The sequence below is a fragment of the Vombatus ursinus genome, unplaced genomic scaffold, assembly GCF_900497805.2.
Source record: "Vombatus ursinus unplaced genomic scaffold, bare-nosed wombat genome assembly UNPS02014181.1, whole genome shotgun sequence".
In the NCBI taxonomy this organism is placed as follows: Eukaryota; Metazoa; Chordata; class Mammalia; order Diprotodontia; family Vombatidae; genus Vombatus; species Vombatus ursinus.
The window spans coordinates 1204740-1222354 of NW_020953959.1; the positions used below are offsets into that span (position 1 = coordinate 1204740).

The 17615-nt window shown below is 40.7% G+C and overlaps 1 protein-coding gene across 2 annotated transcripts in view; it reads left to right on the forward strand.

Moving 5' to 3' along the window:
* Positions 1–17615, forward strand: part of KDM3A (lysine demethylase 3A) — an 81226-nt gene that overhangs the window by 10608 nt on the left and 53003 nt on the right. For both annotated transcript variants that reach the window (XM_027860451.1, XM_027860452.1), the window contains exon 2: positions 10916–11059. In XM_027860451.1, the coding sequence (XP_027716252.1) occupies positions 10916–11059 (144 nt within the window). The remainder of the gene's footprint in view (positions 1–10915; positions 11060–17615) is intronic.

Genomic DNA, 17615 nt, shown 5'->3' on the forward strand with positions numbered 1-17615 from the left:
CCTCCCCCTTCCAATTCCTTTTCGTTCCAGTCTTTCCCCCATTAGAATATAAGCTCTTTGAGGACAGAAACTTTCTTGCTTATATTTGTGTAGGTGGAGTGTAGGTTAAGAAGGAGAAAACAATTAATCATCCTTCTCTGGAAGGCATGGTATTAAGCATCCAGTGACTTTCAGGTTGACCAGGCAGACCCATCTTAAAACTACAGGGATTTATCCTTTTCCTCCTCCTGTCCCAGCAAGAGCCCAAGTTGTAGCACAGTACCTGGCACACAGGGAGATTTAATATATGAATTACCTATTTATATGTCTCCACATTTTCTTGTTTTGTATCTTAACTTGGTATTAATAATCACAGGATTGTCTGAACCATGCTATCTCAGCTACATCTTTGCAGGCCTTTTGTATGATTTTTGACATGTTCATGGGAGACAGCCTATTTGAGAAGAGAGTCTTTTACTCTTCCAGATCAAACGCTTATTTGTAGTAAGCAAGCACAGTGGGATCAGGTGTTCTCTAAGCCAGACAGCCAAGTATTGTTGGATCAGATGTGGTTTGCTGTAGAATATTGTTGGGGAAAGTCTGCCTGTTCTTTTCTCTAAACATGATTAAAGATACCCCATCCATGCTTGGATCAGTTTCCTAAAGTCTTTTCTAGGGACAGGCGTATTATCATCAATTTGCATATTTCTTCTGATCTTTGCAGGGATGCATTCTCTGCAGCCTTTGTCCCTAACCTCCCGTAAATTTAGGGGGGGCTTTCTTCCCTTTCTTGAACTTGCTATGTGATCAGCCCATCTTTTAATTCTTTTACTCATACATTGCTTTTAGACTTCTACTTTTTGAAGTTGTTTATTAGCTGCTGCTGCCTGTTCACATCCACTATGTACCTCTTTATTGCCCTTTGAGTAGCAATTCACATTGCTCCCTAGTTGGAGGTTGTTGGGTTCTATGTCTGTTTCCTGACATTTGCCTGGTCATCCTTTTTTTGTGGTAATGCTTTAATAAAATAATGTAAAAGCAGTAATTTAGATGCTATATGTAATTTCTAGTCCAATTCCTTCTCTTTACAGGTGAAGCTACAGTCCAGAGAAATGTCATGTGACCTTGGGCAAATAATTTACAGTTAGAACTAGGCCTAGAATCCAGGTCTCTTGACTCCTGTTCTAGTGTTCTGCTGTTCTTTCTATCCCCTACGCAAGTAAATCCACATCCAGAGATAAATCTGAAGGCTTTTTTGACCTCTCCACAGCACTTTGACACTGCTGAAGAGTTTTTAATTGTAACTTCTTAATTTTTAAAAAAATTTTTGAACTTTATTAATTTATTTTGATTTATCAACAATCACTTCCATAAGCTTTTGAGTTTTAAATTTTTTCCCACCTCCCTCCCCAAAACGGCACACAATCCGATATAGGCTATACATATGCATTCCTATTAAATATATTTACACATTAGTGATGTTGTAAGTAAGAAATAGAACCAATAGGAGGAAAACAAAGAGGAAACAAAACACAACAGAAGAAAAAACATAGTAAATAGTATGCTTCGATCTTCATTCAAACTCCTAAGTTCTTCCTTTGGATGTGGGTAGCATTTTCTATCATGAGACTTTGGAGATGTCTTAGATCCTTGCATTACTGAGAAGGGTTAAGTTTATCAATATTAGTCATCACACAACATGGCTGTTACTGTGTACAACGTTCTCCTGGTTCTGCTCACTTTACTCAGCATCAGACCATGCAAGTCTCTCTAGGTTTTTCTGAAGTCCACCTGCTCATCATTTCTTATAGCACAGTAGTATTCCATTAACATTCATATACCACAAATTGTTCAGCCATTCCCCAGTGGATGGGCATCCTCTCAATTTCCAATTCTTTTACCCCCACAGGAAGAGCTGCTATAAATATTTTTGTACATGTGGGTCCTTTTCCCATTTGTATAATCTCTTTGGAATACAGCCCTAGAAGTGCTATTGCTGGGTCAAAGGGCATGCACATTTTTATAGCCCTTTGGGTATAGTTCCAAATTGCTCTACAAAATGGTTAGATCATTTCACAACTCCACCAACAATGCATTAGTGTACCAATCTTCCCACATCTTCTCCAGAAGATTATCATTTTCCTGTTTTGTCATGTTGGCCAATCTGATAGGTGTGATGTGGTGCCTCAGGGTTGTTCTGATTTGCATTTCTCTAATCAGTGGTGATTTAGACCGTTTTTTCATGTGACTGCAGATGGCTTTAATTCATCTGAGAACTGCCTGTTCATATCCTTCTTAATATCCTTTTCTTTTGGCTAGGCAGTGGGGTTAAGTGACCTGCCCAGGGTCACACAGCTAGTGAGTGTTATGTCTGAGGCTGGATTTGAACTCATGTCCTCCTGAATCCAGGGCCACTGCTCTATCCAATGTGCCACCTACCTGCCCCTTTCCTTCTTAATTTTTTTAAAAAAAAATTAAAAAAAATTTTTTTTAGCACCTTAATTTTTTTATTTTTTAGTACCTTAAAATGTTATTCCTCTAAACTCTACAGGTGACCTAGAATTGTGTTGCATATCTGTATCTATCATTTTAAGGCAATTATTCTCACCCCTCAAGGGTAGGGACTGGACCTAGAATTTCATTGGTATAGGGAACGTCCTGCTGGTGGGCTGCCCCTACTGTCTAGAGAGCTGCCTGGGCACAAAAGGGTTAATTGATCCCAGGCCACCTCTTTAGCCACTGTGTCCTGCTGCCTTTCTAGTTAGAACAAGTATTATTCCCCCATTACAGAGAATGAAACAGGTCCAGAAAGGCTGAGTGCTCAGCCTAGGATCTTGAATCATATATTTTTTTTCTTTGTGTTTCTGACGTCTTTGTCATAATTCTTGTGTGCTACTTGATTGTCATCTACAGGCCTGATGACTGCATTCTTTTGGTCAGTCTCTCTACTCCTAATTTAGACTGTCCTTGTCCACTTCCCCTTTTCTTTTAATCACACTAACAGCCTCTCAAGCTTGAGGTGTTGGCATGATTGTGTTGAGTATCACGTTTCCAGCGTTCCTTACATTTAATCGGTCTGAAGTCTGGTGTTTTTCCTTTCAGATGGGATTTTTTTTTTTTATTTGCTTGATGCACTGCTCCAAGCATATTTTGGCTCTAGATCATTAGTAGATTTCCTGTAACAGCCTCCATTAAAGACTATCAGAGTTGGAAATTTCCTAGAGGCCATATTGTCCATCCCATTAATTAGCAAGCATTTATTTATGAAGTACTTCTTGTGTACAGTGGTATAGGTACTGAGAGGAAACAAGATCAGTCCTTGCCCTCAAGAAGCTTACATTTTAACTAGGGAAAACAACATTCACACAAACAAGTAATTGCAGAATATGTACAACATAAATACACTGTCATTTGGAGGCTCCTGGCAGGTGGGCATGGGGGTGGGGATGGAGATGGAATCAGGAAAAGTACTTGGGAGAAAAAGGTGTTTTGCTGTCTTCTGCCTTACTTGAAAAGCTCAGTGACTGACTACTTCCAAAGACAAACTACTCTTGGGTGTTTCGGATTGTGAGGAAGCTTCCGTGGCAACTCTGAATGTCTACGTCCAGGCACTCTGTGCCCTTTGTTTGGAGTTCTGGGGGACTGTGCATGGCTGTTCTAATTCGTCTTCCAGGTGACAGCCCTTGGATGAATTTGGACGAATCCCGTTACTTGTGCTTGACAAGTTTTCACACCCTCTCCTAAATTTTTGTTCCTCCTAGATAAATGTCAGTCACTTTAACAAATCTACTTATCCTGAATCATTGAAAAACTGCTCCTGTTAGTAAGATTTATTAAGCCCCTCTCTGTAGCAGGCACTGCTAAACACCTGTAATACAAAGGCCAAAGACAGTCCCCGCCCTCAAGGAGCTCACAATCTAATGAGGGAAGAAAACACTTTAAAAAGGTTGAAAAGGATGGATATGGAGAGGGAGAGGAGGAGGAAGGGTGAAAGGGGATGAAGATGCCCAGCGAGGGGGTGTGGCGAAGTCCTGTAGTCAGGTGGGAAAAGGCACCCGCCTTCAGTGGCTCCTCTGGAAGGAGCTCTCTCTTAACTTCTACCCAGTCGGAGGGAGGAAGGGGGCCCAGGGTCAAGAGGTGCTGCTTATTAAGTGCTTTCTATGTGCCAATGCACTGGGTTAAACACTAACAATACAAATACAAGCAAGCAAGTCCCTACTGTCAAGGTGCTCACATTGGAACAAGGGAAGACAGTACTATATAGAGAGAGGAGCTAGATTAGAAAAGTGTGTGTGTGTGTGTGTGTGTGTGTGTGTGTGTGTAGGGCTGGTTGGCATGGTTCAGAGTGGGCCAGGAAGTGGTGTGGTGGCCTGGTTCTAGGCAGTATAAAGTGAAAGCTCTCATTCATCAGAACTTGGGGTCCCCAAAGCGTAGTGCTTAGCACTGAATACAGTATTCTTGATGTGCTCCAGCTAGGGCAGACTATGGCAGGTCACCTTCCTGGACTCGGTGTCTGAGACAGCTCAAGATGGCATTAGCTTTTTTTGGCTGCCTTGACACATTGTTGTGACTCAATTGCCAAGCGCACGCAGACAACAGCCAAAGGCAATACAGATTTAGACTGCAAGCTTGCTTTTAAATTCTTGTGAAGGATGATGGATAATACACAGTATTGTCTCATGGAACAGAGAGATGTATTAGAGGGCAAAAGCAACTTTTTAAAAGTTTGGCAACATCTGGCTAAACAGCAGCAGCATCTTCAGGGTGACTAAAGATGAAAATGGAAATCCAGCAAGCAAAGAAAAAAGATGTGTAACAAACATGTACCATCAAGCACCAAATGGTGAAGCTACCACACTGGATATTGACATCACAGTCCTGGATGGAAGAAACTCTCTGGGAACAGCAGCCAGGTTGGACAATTCCTGTGTAGAGGAAGGAGGACACAATCGTGAGACATTAAAAGCATCGAGGGATTGATATGCAAGATATCCAGCAAGGAGGAGAAGCTAGCAGAAGCATAGGAAACATCTTCCCCCCCCGCCCAAAAAAAAGGGAGAGAAAAGCAAACATCAGTAAATAGCGTTATGTGCCAATTCTCTCCCATATATGAAAACATGAAAATAATCTATACATGAATTGAACACATCCTTGATTCATATATTGGGGGAAAATGGGCTTTTGTAATGAGGTTTGAAAAGTGGACCACAGCTTCACAGTTGACTGAAAGATAGACTGTAAGGTCTCATTTGTGTTTACTGTTGATTGTGGAAGAAGCCTCTAATTTGTTATAATGAAATACTGCCTTAAAGGCTTTTTCCTAAGGTATCTCCCATTCACATATTAAAACCATTCAAGATTCCTTGAAAGATAGAGCCGAAATAACCCTGCTTAATGCCTGTTCATAAACATCAAGGGAGGCATCAAGTACTGGGGTGTGTGCTCACCAAAGGTGTGAAGGAGGAGAGCCAGTCCAGAGTTCAAGCAGAAGAATGATTGATTCCTAGTGAATGATGAGGTCTATCAAATTTCCCTGTTTGTGGATAGTATTTGTACTTGTTGCATTAAGCCCTGGTATCTTGCAGAAAATTCTGGAAGAGATTTGTGGCCTGACCATCTACATAGAAAAGCATTAAGTTGATGAAGAATGTCTGTTGCCAAATTGTGATGGTCATTTGGGTGGGCATCCTATTAAGATTATCCATCTGTGCAAGTGGAGGCGAGGTATATGTATTGGGGGACAGACAGGACAGATGAACAGTGCTTACTTAGGTCCAGAATTGAATAAGAGGATGGGAAGAGCAGTCTGGATTGTCTTCAGGAAATTACAAAGTTGGTTCTTTTAGTGATTCAGAAACAAAATACTAAAATTCCTTGGTGTGTTGCTATATGGCGATGAGACATAGAGTAAATACAGTTTTTTGAATTTTGAAGAATTAAAAATGAAGTTATATGGTGGGATATTGGGGAGGTACATGGTGGGTATTAGCAGTCTGCAGAAGAATAGGAGTAAAAATGATCATCCGGAAAATACAATAGGATGATGGGGTGAATTGTACATCAAAGGTGATAGCATCTATATTCTGCCCCTTAACTGTGGATAATACCCCAAAGCTTTGTCCTGGACCATCTTTCTGTTCTCTGTCTTGCTGATCTCATCAACTCTTAAGTATTTATTTTTAATCTCTATGAAGATGATTCATCTATATGTCCAGCCTTATTTCCAGAGTTTCAGGCCCATATCACCAATAGCCTATTGAACATTTCAAACTGGATGTGCTGTAGGGAAAACTACAGAACAATTCATTATTTCATCTTACCCCCACAATTACTATTTTCTGTTGAAGACATGACATCCTTTAGTCACAAAGGTTCACAATCTCAGAGTCATCTTTGACTCATCTCTCCTACCCTACATAATCAGTTTGCCAAGTCTTATTGATTCTACCTCTACAATAGCTTTTAGATCTATCTGCTTGGTACTCACATTACCAACACTGTAGTTGAGGTCTTGCCTTGTAAGTTTCCTAAGCTTTTCTCCTCAAGACTTTCCCCTCTTCAATCCATCTTCCATCAGCTGACAAAGTGAGTCTAAAAGCACAGACCTGATCCTGTCATTGAATTTATTTCTTTTTTTTTTTAATTTTTTTCCTCAATTACATGCAAACAAAAAATTTTAATGTTCTTTTTTAAAATTTTGACTTCCAAATTCTCTCCCTTCCTGTCTCCCTTCCCCCTCCTTGAGAAGGCAAGCAATTTGATATAAATTATAAATGTGCAGTCCTGTAAAACATTTCCATATTATCCATGTTGCAAAAGAAAATGCACGTCCCAAAAAAATCCTCAAGAATAAAGTAAAAAAAATAGGCTTCAGTCTTCATCCAGACTCTCAGTACTTTCATCACAAGTCCTTTGGAATTGTCTTGGATCACTGAATTACTGAGAATAGCTAAGTCATTCATAATTGATCATCGTACAGGATTGCTGTTACTGTGTACAATGTTCTCCTGGTTTTGTTCATCTCACTTTGCTTCAGTTCATATAAGTCTTCCCAGGTTTTTCTGAGAGCATCTTGCTTGTCTTATTACACAATAGTATTCTATCACAATCATCTACCACAACTTGTTCAACTACTATTCACCAGTTGTTGAGCATCCTCTCAGTTTCCAATTCTTTGCCACCAGAAACAGTTGCTATAATAAATATTTTTGTACATACAGGTTCTTTTCCTTTTATCTCATTGGGATATAGACCTAGTAGTGGTATTGCTAGGTCAAAGGATATGCAGTTTTATAGCTCTCTGGGCATAGTTCCAAATTGCTCTCTGTAATTGTTGAATCAGTTCACAACTCTACCAACAATGTGGTAATGTCCTTATTTTTCCACATCCCCTCCAACATTTGTCATTTTCCTTTTCTGTCATATTAGCCAATCTGATAGGAGTCAGGTAGTACCTCACTTTTAATTTGCATTTCTTTAATCAATTGTGTGATTTACACTCGGAGCATTTTTTCATGTGACTATAGATAGCTTTGATTGTCTAAAAACTGCCTGTTCATAGCCTTTGACCATTTATCAATTGGGGAATGAATTGTATTCTTATAAAATTGACTCATTTCTCTCTTTTTGAGAAATGAGGCCTTTATCGAGAAACTTGCTGTAAAATTTTTTTGCCCAGTTTCCTGTTTTCCTTCTAATCTTGGCTGCATTGGTTTTGTTTGTGCAAAAACTTAAGTTCGATGTAATCAAAATTATCCATTTTACATCCCATAATGCTCTCTATCTCTTGTTTGGTCATAAATTCTTCCCTTATCCATAATTGTGACCAGTTAAAATTTCCATGCTTCCCTAACTTGCCTATTGTAGCACCCTTTATGTATAAATCATGTACCCATTTTGACCATATCTCAGGTATACGGTGTGAGATGTGAGTTTCTGCTGAACTGCTTTCCAGTTTTCCCAGCAATTTTTGTCAAATAGTGATTTCTTGTTCCAAAATCCTGAATCTTTGGGTTTGTCAAACACTATATTGAATTTCAGTGAGTTTTACCTTTGTGTCATATATGTATGTATGTATATATATGTTTGTATGTATGTGTTTGGCAGTTAAAACCCTTCACAGTCTGCTTCCCACCTACCTTTCCAGGTTTATTGTACATTGTTCCCCTTCAGCCATCCTGACCTATTCATGATCTCTAACCATCTCCCGTTTCAATGCCTTTAAGCCCCAAATATACTTGGTGTTCTACTAGGTGCTGGTGGTATAAAGACAAACGTGCAGTAATCTCTGAATTTAAGGTTACAGTCTAGCTGGGGGATGGGGTGTGTATGTGTAGAAGTACAAAATAGGAAAGAAGCTGGGGAGTAGTTCAGATATGTAGACAAGCCATGGAGTGTCCTGTATGAGGAACAGTAAATAGGCCTTCCTAAGTGGCACATATTGTGTGTGGAGGGGAAGAAGGCTCAAAAGGTGGGTTGGGATCAGCTTCTGAAAGGCTCCAAATGCCAAAGGCCTTCTTATTTGATCCTGGAGCTAATTGGGGCGCATGGAGTTTGTATAGGTGTGGGGGGGCCATTGGCAGGCCTGCATTTTTAGGAAAATCACTTTGGCACCTGGGTGGAAGGTAGATTGGAGTGGGTGGCAGGAAGACCAATTAGGAGGTGGTTGCAGTAGCTTAGGTGCGAAGTGATGGGAGCCTAAAGTAGGGTGGGGCTGTGTGAGTGAGTGGTCAGAAAGGATGATTGGGGGGGGACATACTTTTATATATATGTTTCTCTCAAAAGAATGTAAGCTCTGCAGGGCCTGTTTCACTTCTGTGAGTATCTCTCATGTGCCTAACATAGTGCCTGGCACCTAGTAGGTGTTTTAATTAGTGGTTGTTTGATTTGATTTGGGCTATGTGCTCAGTAGTGGAAAGCCTCGGTTCACGTATATGGAGAGTTTAGTTTTAGTGGCTTTCCTCACTTCCAAATCTAAAATGGTTGAACCATTTCAGTTTCACTAAGTAGTATTAATGTGTGTATCTTCCCACAGCCATTTTTTAAAATTATAATTTGCATTTCTCATTAGCATTTTGGAGCATTTTCCCCATACCATTGTTGATATTTTTTTAAGAACTAGCTTAAATCTTCCTTTTTTGTAGAATTGAAAAATGACAATATCCCATTACTTATTGATCACTGTTCTAACTTTGTTTACTTATCCCTTGTACAATTGTAACATGAAACTGCTTGTAGTAAAGAGGTCAGTTTTTGTACTATCCCACACACTATTGGGTTGACCTGGGTGGCTAAACAGTATCTATAGTGCTTAGGTGTTTTTAACTTTGAAATAAGGGGATTTGGTTAGGTGATTTTTGAGGTCTTTTCCAGCTCAAAAATTCTCTAATTTTTGTCATGCCTCCCAAAGTGATGAGTAGAAGAAGCCCATTAGGGAGTAGAGACAATCCGTGGTGTCACAGATGGAGAGCTGGAGTCAAGAAGGCAGGGTATCACATCCTGCCTCAGTCACTTGCTAACTTTGTGGTCCCAGCCAAGCCCCATAACCTTTCAGAGGCTCAGTTACTCATCCGGAAAATGAGAGAGTTGGCCCCTGATAACCCTTCTAGTGCTTAGCCTGTAAATATATGACTTCTACTTTGAAGTCTCTCTGGGGTTCATAAATAAGTGTTTGGGAAATGTTTGATTCAGAAGTACCATCATAGATTTAGATCTGGGAGGAGCTTGACAGGTCATTTCATCCAATGCCTTCCTTTTTACAGAGGAGAAAATTGTGGTACAGAGGTACAGTGACTTCGCTGAGTTACTTGATAAATAACTAGTGTTTTGGAAATAATAACTAACATTTATATAAGGCTTTAGTTTTTATGAGGCATTTTATTACCTACATTTGGTTTGATCCTCACAGTAACCTGCTATAAGGGAATAATAAATAGCTCACACGTTTTTCAGCACTTTACTCACAACAAAACAACCCTCTTAGATACAAGTATTTTATTTAAAAAAATTTTTTTATCAATGCCAATCTACTCTTTCCGCCTGTATCCTCCCAGAGCGCCCTCTCCTAAACAAAAAATGAGAAAAACAAAACAGTTCAGCAAAACTAACCAGTCAGTGGAGACTGAGGCAGCTTTCCATACAACTGTGAAGCCCTTTCTTCATTTGTGCAAGTCTTTTCTTAGGCCCATTACAGGAAATTCAAACCCCTACAACTGGTCTGGCTCAAACACTTGCCCTCCTGATTCTCCAGGGTTTTCTTGCACTGTGGCTCACATTGAGGTGGGTGATACAAATACTATTACACTTTTTCCAGATGAGGGAACTGAGGCCCAAGATGATTCCTAAAGAGGCTTCTCACTTGGAGTGAGGCTTAGGAAGTGATTTGTCCACAGTCACAGCTAGGGACTGGCAAAGAGGTCCAGAGCCAGTGCTTTCTCCTATCTCAGTTCACTGAAATTAAACATGAGAAGATTCTGAAAACTATTGGCCGTCAGATTGTTAAGATTTGCAGGTTTGCTTTAGCCTTTGCCAAAACCTGCCATATGCCATGTGATTGTGCTCGGCCTAAGGGAAGAAGAAAGGTGGTATTGGCCAGTAGTATCATGGAGTGTAGAAAGTCCTAGGAAATTCTCATGGCATACCGAACTTGCAGCCCTAAGAACCATACTTTTTTTCATTTGATTTACTGTGAAGTGACTTGGAGTTATTTTCCCTGGTTTAAAGGTTTTGCAGACCAGAAATCCTGGTTTACTTTCTTTACTCATCATGATCAAGAAGACATGCTATAATGGTAGATGGTAGGGAAAGAAGGAGAAAATAAAGTGAGAAATATACATATTTGAGGTGTGGCATAGGGCCAGTAACCATGGGATCTTTCTACTATTGACTGGTTTGTTTTACTGTTTCAATTAGGTTTTCTCTTCCCTCTCTTTCCTAGGTATGTGTGGAATTTGATGGAGAATCATGGAAGAAGAGAAGATGGATCGAAGTATATAGCCTTCAAAGGAAGGCCTTTTTAGTAGAACATAACCTGGTTTTGGCTGAGCGGCAGTCGGCTGAGATTGTGCAGTGGCCTGCAATAGTGAGTAAAAGCCTTCTGAGCCTTCCTAGTTGACATGTAACAAAAGAGAACTTTTTCAGCATCTCACAGATGTCGTCATTGTGCTGATTTTGGAGGGAAAAATAGATATTTGAAAACAGCTTAGCCTGCTGTCCTACTTGATTACTGAGTATACCTTTATCTTGAATATAAGTGAAAATAACTCAAGGTACATTTCTTTCTTGTTAGTTGACAGTAAATGAAATTCAGGGATGAGGTACAAAATCATTAAGAAATATTTTAATTAGGATTTTCACTAACTTCTTCCTTTTCTAAAATAACTTATTTTAACTTTGTGTAGTTTCTTTAAATCTAGGATTTAAGTCTGATAGTTTCTTGAAATCTGACAGATCTTCATCATAGTATTCTACACTCTAAAATATGAACCCTGTGCTGGTTTATGGAACCTAAAAATTTGAATGGGCTTCTGTGGCCCAACCTCAGGGATGTCATTGCTCTGTGGAGGTATTTGCTCAAGTGTGTGTTCTTGTACACACCTCAGCCTTCTCTGGACAACAGGTGTGTGGAGGAGGCATGTAGGATACAGGGCCCCCTCTGAGCTTTGGAATGTTTGCCTTTCCGGGGAATTCTGTGACTACCACAGTTGAAGTGAGTGAGGGAAGTTAATGTGTGATTTCAGAGAAGGGTTACCAGAGGTCGTAATAAAGTCAGATCATAAGTGTCAGAATTGGAAGGAATTTCATAGGTCATCTTGTCCATAGCTGTATCGTCTGTACTGTCTAGCTAGTAATCTCTTCATGATCTGAGTGGTTCAGAGATAATTTTGTAGAAAAGGTGAAATTTGTGTTAGGCCTTGAAAGATAAATAGAATTAAGATAGTATTTGTGTGTGGGGGGATGGTCTTGGAGAATAGTGAGCCAGTACAATATGCCGCATTAGAAATAGCGCGTGTGAGAGTGTGTGTGTGTGTGTGTGTAGTGGGAGAATTATTGCATTCTTAGGAATTGGGTTCATATTAGAGAAGGTGTTTAATGTAGTGTTGAACAGGGTTGTGGTTGTGGTTTGTCCTTTATTCTTGAAGAGGACCGTGACATCAGGGAGATGAAGATGTGACTTGCAATTGACTGTGGTTTGAGTGAGGGAGGGCTGTGCAAAGTCACCAGCCTCACTTTTTCCTCCAGAGACATCTGGGTTCAGTGTCCAGATATTCATCAGGAAGACTGGAGATGGCCCAGGATGCAATGGGAGACCCTGGCCCTTTTAAGCTAAGGTCTTTTCAGGTTCTTACTTTGATTGAGGTAATGCCCATTCAGTAAATGGGCTTCTTTAAGGAATGAGTCCAGGGATGGCCCCTTAAATTAAAAAAAAAAAAATCCAACTGGGAGGGTTGCTCAGGGTTGCTGTCCAAAAGAGAAACAGTCACTATTTACATTCACTCTGAGCCAGGAGGGCCCAAAAAATAACCGTCAGATGGTGCTTGGGCAGGGACCTATTGTCCAATCTATGTGCTCTAGAGTGAATTGGGTTTAAGGCTTGGTGTTTGAGGAAAAAAATGTAGCCAGTAAACCCCACGCTAACGAGGTAGCTTTCAGCCATCAAAATTTGCCTTCCTTTGGACAGGACACCCTCAGGTAAGAGGAAAGGACAGGACAGGAGAGGAGAGGTTGAAAAGGACAGGTTGAAGCCAGATTGTGGAGAACTGTCAAGGTAAGGTAGAAATGACAGACAGACTCGGTAGGAGCCAGGAAAGCATTGCAGGGAGGGGACGGGCTAACAGAACCCAGAGAATGGAGTGGTAGGACAGCTTTCCATGAGATAGAAGGAGCTCCAAGAAGCTCTCCTCACCTCCACAATGAGGACTCACCTTCTAAATCCTGCAAATTCAATAGAATAAGAAAGTTGACAGAAAAAGTACAAGGGGAAAATGGCTAGTGGCTCTGTTAAGAGGGTAAGGATGTAGAAGTAGGTAGGTTCTGATTGGGTCTCCTTCAAAGTCTGAAGATAGGAATGTGGACCTCAGCTTAATAGTGCAGAAACCAAGGATGGGAGCTGCATGAGGACAGGGGCTGTACTTTTTGCTTGAACTTTGCATTTCTCCTAGGGCCTCTGTCCAGCTGTTTGACCTGAATAAAAAGAAACTGGGGATGAAGTTTGCTGATGGGAGACAGTTAGTAGTTGCATATGGCATTGTGGCAGGAGAGGTAGGGCTATGAAACTAGGGCAAGCAGCTCTGTTTGAGAGACTGAACAAAGCAGAAGGAGTGAAATGAGATAGAAGGTGCTTCATTAGACTAGGTGAGCTGTTCCTGTTGAAGGTAGAGAGAAAGGAGAGTGGAAGAGATCGAATTGGGACAGATTGTATAGGGGCTACTGTGGGCCTGGCTAAACTTTGATGGGTGGGACCCTTCTAAACTCCTTTCTGTGCCCCTTCTTGCTTTTCTTTTTTTTGAAACTATAGGCTCATTTCCAGTCCAAATCAGCATAGAAGCTTTAACTTGCTCTGGTTTTCTGACCCGGGCCAGTGTGAGCCTCTTTAGGCCTTTTGCTTTGTTAGCTTTGTTAGGCTTTTGCTCCTGTGCTTGGGGACTCACCGTTTTGTGCCAGACTTGGTGCTGATACGTTTATCACCTTACCCCATTGCAGCTCAGGACTGTCAGGCTCCCCCAGCAGCAGGGATTGCAGGCACAAACCACCATCCTCCCTGACCCCCTCCAGATACTTGTCAGGTTGGCTTTTGCCTGTTTGAAGCTTTCTGCTGTCACCTAGGTCTGCCGTTAGAACCCAAATTCTGAAGCTGTGTCTCCAGGGTAACCATCAGCTGGTTGTTAGTTGGCCATTGAGTGAAATAAGTGTAGTAATTGAATCTGAGATGTGAATAAATAGACTTAACTATCTCTCAGTATATTTAAATACTGACCTAAGTGAGTCTTGAAGAATATTTGGAATGTATTTTTAGCTGGTGGAATGGGAAGCTGTTGGTAGAGAGAGGCTCTTCAGAGCGGTGGAAAGGGATTTGTGAAGCTGGTGAAAGGTAGAGGTGCCCCTACTTATAAGAGGTGAGATCATCTTCCAGACAGGCAAGATGAGGGGATGAAATAGGGTGCTTAGTGACAATTTGAAGCGATATCTAGGGAATCCACGGGAGAGAAATCAAAGGATTTATACACTGTCTGCACTTAATGTCTGTTTGAATTCATCGGAAGGATTGCTAAGCAGCAGCTTTTGGACCAAGCAAAGTTGGAAAGCCTGATTCCCCCCCCCCCCCCCTTTTTGGTGACTAGGCCTTTATAATTTTGTTATTGAGTTCTAGCAAGGCTCTCCAGGAATTGAAATAAAAGAAAGACAGTCACCAAGGTTGGTAATCTAGTTTGGGATGTATGAAGTAGACGTGGCAGAAAGTTGTAGTCTGTACAGCTAAAAAGGGACCTTTAGAGGTTTGTCTTCCCCTACCCCCATCCCTTTATTTTACACAGGAGGAAATTGAGGTGTAGAGAGATTAGATGAGGGGCAGCGAGGTGGCGCAGTGGATAGAGCACCGGTCCTGAAGTCAGGAGGACCTGAGTTCAGATCCAGCCTCAGACCAAACATTTGACACTTATTAGCTGTGTGACCCTGGGCAAGTCACTTAACACCAATTGCCTAAAAAAAAAAGAGAGAGAGAGAGAGAGAGAAAAAGAGATTAGATGAGTGCTCCAGGGTCATATGATACAGGAAGGATGCAGCAAAGCTGGTATTTGAACCCAGGCTCATTGATGCCACGTTTTTATTTCTTTTCATTGGGAGTCTAAATGAGGACAGCACTGAAGTGGGTGCCCAGGAAAGGCTGGGGGAGGGAGGAAAAGTGAAGGTGATTAATTGGGGAAAGGGGGAGGTAAAAGGTAAGGAAGGGGAAAAGATAACAGGTAAAGGTAGTCAAAGAAAGGAAGCATCACAGTAGATACCACCTGTTGGTGTGATGACTGTCTTCCACATGTGAGGCTGCTGCTGGTCGATGCACAGAATAGCAGTGGAACCCAACGATTGAATGAATGGCAAAGTAAGGTGGCTGCTGCTAAATTAATGGGCCTGTTGGTCTCATTATATCAGGAGATGGAGGTGGAGAGGAAGGAGCCAGATGCCATCCAGAAAGATGGCAGAACACTTAGATTTGTGAGCTTGAAAGCATTCTAAAAAATGACTGTCATGCAAGTTGAAAATTTGAAACGGTTCCTAGGTTTGTTTTAAATGTACTGATTGATTGGCATGGCACAGCCTTATGAAAATCTGACTGTTAAGTGACCATTTACTCGTAGGTATTTTAATTTAATAAAGTTTGTTACAAGAAGGAAAATATATAAAATGTCATTAGTTTTCTTTTATATGATTCTTTATAATATGAAGTCATAATTATGCTTTGATCTTTGCAACACCTCTCATGAGTAGATAGCTCAAGTGTTAATTATCACCCTCATTTTGCAAATGGGGAAACTAATTCAGAGCAATGGAGTCAGTTTGTCCAAGTTCACATGACTCCAGGGAGGAAGACGTAAAGTTGGGTCTTCCGTCCTTTTTGTTATTCTTGTTATTGCTCATTAGTAAGTAGTGGCATCTTAAGTCACCTTTACGTGACAATTTTGCTTGGGTCCCTCGCACCACACTTTGGGTAATTATTTTTATTTTCACTTCTCTAGACATGTCTCATTGGTGTATGTGAACATAAGGACAAAAGAAAAGGGCAGAAACGGAAAAAACACATTTTTAAAATGATTGTCCATTTAACTTTATGAAACATTTCCACTTTTCTATCATGTGATTCTTTGTTCTTTCCTACATTCCTATAACTGTCAGATTTTTCACTAATTAGGATCATAGGTTCAGAGCTTGAAGAGGCCTTAGCACTCCTCTAGCCCAACTCCTCACTTTATAGTTGGGAAATTGAAGCCTGGAGAGGTCACCCAACATTATACAGGTAGTCAAGAGCAGAGCCAGGATTCCAGCCCCCGAGACCTGGAATGAGAAATCAGTGCCCTCTGTCAGGCCATTCATCAGAACCTGTCCTGGGGCTTTTTTTTCCTTTAGGAGAGAGCTAGACTCTTCTTCTGGTTCCCTTTCCTTTAAAGAAATATTGTTGACTTTTAGAGTAGTCTTTTTCAGATGGATTTGCTTGGTTTTCTAGATACAATTTGAGGGACGTAACGTTTTTAGATTTCAGAAAAGTCTTTAGGAGAACAAGATCACTGTCTTAATATATTTCAAGGGCTATTCTGTACACCCCTAGTAAGCAAGTTTTTGACTCTATATATAAAGAATTTCCCCAAAATTCAAAATGGAGTGGACTATCTTTTGATATGGGATTTCTCAGTTGCTGGCAATATGCATTAGTATTGTCTGCATCTTTAGTCTTTCTTATTTTTAAGAGGAGGCCTAAGGAAATGAAGTGACTTGATTAAGGTCACACAACTTGTTAATAGTAAGAGAATGAACTCTTGATGTCCCTTTCCTTTTAATTCCATTATAATATTAACAAATCAGCACTTAATTTTTCGATTCTATATTATTCTTGTGTTTTTTAGAATTTGACTTTATTGATTCTAGGCTCTTTTAACTAACTGTAGGTGTATCTCAAGACAGGCCCTTTCAATTTCATCTGGTCAATAAATTAATCAACATTTATTAAGCCCCTACCATGTTCCAGGCTCTATGTTAGGCGCTGGGGATACAAGAAGAGACAAGCAAGTCCCTGCTCTCAAAAGAGCTTGCAGTCTTACACCGTGTCTCAAATATGTACCCTTCTTTCCTTTGACACCACCACCACACCTTGTGCCTACACTATTGCCGTACCAACTAGTGGATCTTCCTGCTTGCCTCAAGTCTCTCTCCATTCTAATCTGTCCTCCATTCAGCCACTGAATTGATTTTCCTAAAATGCAGGTCTGAACATTTCACCCCCTCCCACTCAAACTCCACTGGCTGGCTCCCTCTTGTCTCCAGGATCAAATAACAAATGGCTCTGTTGGGTGTTCACAGCCCTTCATAATCCAGCACCCTCCTCCCTTACTAGTTTTCTTACACCTTACTCCCTGCCTTGTACTCTTCCAATCCAATGACACTGGCCTCCTGGCTGTTTCACAACAAGACCCTCTGCTTTGGGCATTTTCTCTGGCTTTTCCTCATGCCTGGAGCACTCTCACCTCTTTTTTTTGTCTCCTTTGTTACTTTCAAGTCTCAGCTGAAATACCATCTTCCCTTTTCCAATCCCTCCTAGTTAATCAAATTGCCTTTGCTCTTTGAATTATTTCCTGTTTTCTTGTATGTAATTCGTTTGTACATATTTGCTTGTTGTCTTCCCCGTTAGATTGTGAGCTCCTTGAGGGTAGGAACTGTTTATTTTTGTGGGTTTTTTGTTTGTTGCCTCTTTTTGTATCCCCAGTACTTAGCATAATGCCTGGCACATGACAGATGCATAGTGTTTATTGACTGACTCTATCCTGAACTCTTTTCTCTATATCCTCCTGGCCTTGATTTATTAATCCCTATGCAGATAACTTTCAGATCTGTTCAGCCAGCGCTAGTCTCTTTTTAACTTCATTTCTACATCA